Genomic DNA, 3973 nt, shown 5'->3' with positions numbered 1-3973 from the left:
ACTTGGGCAAGCTGCATAGTCTGAGAAGTGCACTCAGAATAAAGGAATGAATGGTAAACCACTTCTGAGTATTCTGCACCTGGAAACCCCTGGAAACTGATCACCATAAATCAGAATTTACTTTATGGCACATTATTATTGTTGTTGTTGATAAATGTGGCAGCTGTGATTCACCTGCCTTTATAATCTGACACATATTCTGTCCTTCCTTCCCCCACCTCTCTCACCCACATGCACACCCGAATTAATTTCCAGATGCATGTGAAGGAGCAGAAAATCAGTCCCTCCCCAGTCCTATTCCAAGAAACCACTGAAGCATCTTTCTCCCACTTTGACATCCCCTAGGGTTTACTAACAGAGGAAATGTTGCTACTGTTTCATTACTTCCCCCAAAGTGTTTAATTCCGTTACAATTTTAGAACGAAGCCAGCTTGATCGTGCTCAGTCCCTGCATAATCCAGGCGCTGGGAAAAGAGGAAATCTTGCCATAAAGCTCATTGAAAAAGAATTCTTTATTCATGGAATGGGAAAGGCGCCAACGCTTCTAACAACTAAATTACAGTAACTGATTCGGCATTGGCTGTTTTGAAATATCGCTGCTTCTTATTGGAGAAAGGGCGGTAAGATCGTCTTATCGCTTTGTAACAGGATGTGAGGCGCACACTAGCCCCGCCCCTACCAGGAATTTTGCGTTACTTGCCTAGTTTTCGTTCTGGTCGGCCACGAGACACTATAAGGACAGACAAGCGAAGGGGTACCTTTAGTTGCGCTGACTTGGCTCGGCTTGGTTAGTAGCGATGTCTGGACGTGGTAAAGGTGGGAAAGGTCTCGGCAAAGGGGGTGCTAAGCGCCACCGGAAAGTGCTGCGAGATAACATCCAAGGCATTACGAAGCCGGCTATTCGCCGCTTAGCTCGTCGCGGAGGCGTCAAGCGTATCTCGGGCTTGATCTACGAGGAGACCCGCGGGGTGCTGAAGGTCTTCCTTGAGAATGTCATTAGGGATGCCGTGACTTACACCGAGCACGCAAAAAGGAAGACGGTCACCGCCATGGACGTGGTTTATGCCTTGAAGCGCCAAGGGCGCACCCTGTACGGATTTGGTGGCTAAAATTCAATTTGGAAACATCTATATACGTAAACATTATCCAAAGGCCCTTTTCAGGGCCACCTATCTTTTCAACAAAGGGCTGAATTTGCAACTTTACAAAGTTACAGAAGTGTGGCATGTTTCTTTGTAACAAAGTGGCAGGAAAGAAGCCTGGCCTATTTCTGTATCCACGTATAAAATGTATCATGTTAAGAAACTATCATCAAGTTCATGGTTTGGGGCTTGTTAGCTGTTAAGTCCATTCTGGTTCACCGCGATAGAGCAATGGTTCTCACCTTTGGGTAACGGAAGTGTTTTTGGACTGCAACTCCCAAAAATCCTGACAAGCACAGCTAAAGGCTTTTGGGAATTGCAGTCAAAGAATACCTGGGTTACCCATGGCTGGGAACCAGTAAATATTAAAGGAATCCTTTGGCACTGTCACTCCACCAAGTTTCTATGGCTGATCAGGGATTTGAATTCAAGTCATGCTTCTGTAAGACTGCTAGAGCAATACCCGAAATGTAATTAGAGGTTTCAAGGCGAGATATTTACCAAGCTGTTTTATCAGTTCCACTCCCCCAGTGAATTTGTGACCAAGTGGGAATTCGAACCTTTGCCTCTCCACTCCTAGCGCATCACTCTACCTATGCCATTGGGTACCTAGATTACAATGGCTCCCAATAAATTAGTAAGGTTCAATGTACTCTCATTTAAGCGTCAGCTCTTTTTATTGAAAAGGTGGGTGGCTCTTAAAAGAGCCTTTTGTGTTACGCGGATATCTTTTTTATTATTAAAGCAGAAAACCATTTATTTGCCTTTGGGCTTGTGGCTCTCCGTCTTCTTAGGCAGGAGCACAGCCTGGATGTTAGGCAAGACTCCACCCTGGGCAATCGTAACTCCTCCTAGCAGCTTGTTCAGCTCCTCATCGTTACGGACGGCCAGCTGTAAATGGCGAGGGATGATTCTAGTTTTCTTATTATCCCGAGCCGCATTCCCAGCTAACTCCAAGATTTCAGCTGTAAGGTATTCCAACACCGCCGCCAGGTAAACGGGGGCTCCAGCGCCCACCCGCTCGGCATAGTTGCCCTTCCGCAGCAAGCGATGAACGCGGCCGACAGGGAACTGCAGGCCAGCTCGAGAAGAGCGAGACTTCGCCTTCGCTCTCGCCTTGCCCCCCTGCTTGCCACGACCAGACATGGCGACACGGACGCTCCTCCGCTCAAGCACACCCGGACAAATAAAATAGCAATTTAGAGAATGAGAGAGCAAACGACGCCTTTTATCCCCTCCTTGCGTAAGGAAGCGCCATTGCTGATTGGCCAAATCAGGTAACAGCATTTCGGAACCAATAAGAAGGCATGTTCCAAGGGAGGCCAATCTAGAGCGCCACTAGGTGCTTCTATCCAATAGGAACCTGAGGATTACAGAACTCTTATTTGCATGTGAGTGCGCAGGAGCAACGGTACTAAGAGTTGCCTTGACCAATAGAAACGTGGCGCTTTGGAACCCTTCATTTGCATAGGGAGACTATAAATAGAGGGGTGCGATGAGTTAGCTCCTTTCATACTTGGCTTCCTATCATTTCGATAAAGGGGGAAGTACTGTAGTGGTTTTGCCTTCAAAATGCCTGAGCCTGCCAAGTCTGCTCCTGCGCCGAAGAAGGGCTCCAAGAAAGCGGTGACCAAGACCCAGAAGAAGGGGGACAAGAAGCGCCGCAAGAGCCGGAAGGAGAGCTACTCCATCTACGTGTACAAGGTGCTGAAGCAGGTCCACCCGGACACGGGCATCTCCTCGAAGGCCATGAGCATCATGAACTCCTTCGTGAACGACATCTTCGAGCGCATTGCAGGGGAGGCCTCCCGCCTGGCTCACTACAACAAGCGCTCCACCATCACCTCCCGGGAGATCCAGACCGCCGTGCGCCTCCTGCTGCCCGGCGAGCTGGCCAAGCACGCCGTCTCGGAGGGCACCAAGGCCGTCACCAAATACACCAGCTCCAAGTAAGCTGCCTGTCCCCGCTGCCGGAGGCACCAATGAACCCAAAGGCTCTTTTCAGAGCCACCCACTTTCTCATGAAAGAGTTCCAGTCACTGTGGAAGCCTGTGTCTGATTGGCAAGTGGATTGTTGGGTTTTTTTTTTTTTTTTTTGCAATTAAAGATAATTAAATGTGTGTATTCTCCCAAGTTGGTGCAGTGTCTGGAAGTTTCTCCGTTAATGCAGCAACTTGTCAAAGTGAGGGTTAAAAATGATGTTCTCGGTTTTGCATTGGACTTCCATAAATCAATACACACCTGTTCTGTAGTTTGGGGCATTTTACACAAGGCACGATTCAGTCTCCTTCCGGTTCGATGGTTTGCTAATGATTTTTTCCCCCTATGCCCAGAATCGGGGGAACAGGGAGTCCCGGTTAAAATAGGAACCAATAAAATCTTGTTTCTGCCGCCGCTAAACCAGTCCCAAATCATCAGCATTTTCGTGTCATTAATTAGTTATTTAAGACACTTCCGCAAATCGCCTCCTTTTACGGAACAGACCAAAGGACACACGGAGTTCGGCATCTGGCAGAAGAGGTGGGAGCTCGATTCTGCCTGGTGCCTCTGGGGGGGGGGGTAAAACCCGCTGGCGTAGGTTTGGGGCAAAATGCACTGCCCCAGTTGCCCCCAGAAGAAAGAATCATAAACCACGTTTGAGTACTCCGCGCTTAGAGCACCCTGAGATGGGTCACCATATGTTCGAATCAACTTGATGGCGCGTCATTATTATTATTATAAGTATTGGGCTCCTATTAATGTTTGGAGAAGTGATCGCGTAGCAGGGAAAAAAACGTGGCAAAAGCTCGGGTCCTCTGGTTTCAGCTCACTCGCTCTATAAAATCGTGCCT

At 48.3% G+C, this 3973-nt stretch overlaps 3 protein-coding genes across 3 annotated transcripts; 2 read left to right on the top strand and 1 right to left on the bottom strand.

Annotated features, from left to right (window-relative positions):
• The first annotated feature begins 714 nt into the window (after nt 1-714).
• Nucleotides 715-1305, top strand: LOC110071759 (histone H4). Its single transcript, XM_020779405.3, has one exon. The coding sequence runs from the start codon at nt 798-800 to the stop codon at nt 1107-1109; it is 312 nt and encodes a 103-aa protein (XP_020635064.2). The 5' UTR covers nt 715-797; the 3' UTR covers nt 1110-1305.
• Nucleotides 1306-1800: 495 nt separating this feature from the next.
• Nucleotides 1801-2337, bottom strand: LOC110071407 (histone H2A type 2-B). Its single transcript, XM_020779089.3, has one exon. The coding sequence runs from the start codon at nt 2286-2288 to the stop codon at nt 1899-1901; it is 390 nt and encodes a 129-aa protein (XP_020634748.1). The 5' UTR covers nt 2289-2337; the 3' UTR covers nt 1801-1898.
• A 307-nt stretch (nt 2338-2644) lies between these two features.
• On the top strand, nt 2645-3238 carry LOC110071744 (histone H2B 5). The gene has a single exon (XM_020779392.3). It carries the CDS (start codon nt 2715-2717, stop codon nt 3093-3095), a length of 381 nt encoding a protein of 126 aa, XP_020635051.1. The 5' UTR covers nt 2645-2714; the 3' UTR covers nt 3096-3238.
• Nucleotides 3239-3973: the final 735 nt, after the last annotated feature.

The sequence above is a fragment of the Pogona vitticeps genome, chromosome 2 (genome assembly GCF_051106095.1).
Source record: "Pogona vitticeps strain Pit_001003342236 chromosome 2, PviZW2.1, whole genome shotgun sequence".
In the NCBI taxonomy this organism is placed as follows: Eukaryota; Metazoa; Chordata; class Lepidosauria; order Squamata; family Agamidae; genus Pogona; species Pogona vitticeps.
Note: the sequence above shows the minus strand (reverse complement) of the source record. Positions and strands in the feature narration are given on the sequence as shown.

Excerpts from the sequence above, each read along its gene's own strand:
- LOC110071759 (XM_020779405.3), top strand. The coding sequence starts at position 798 with ATGTCTGGACGTGGTAAAGGTGGGAAAGGTCTCGGCAAAGGGGGTGCT.
- LOC110071407 (XM_020779089.3), bottom strand. The coding sequence starts at position 2,288 with ATGTCTGGTCGTGGCAAGCAGGGGGGCAAGGCGAGAGCGAAGGCGAAG.
- LOC110071744 (XM_020779392.3), top strand. The coding sequence starts at position 2,715 with ATGCCTGAGCCTGCCAAGTCTGCTCCTGCGCCGAAGAAGGGCTCCAAG.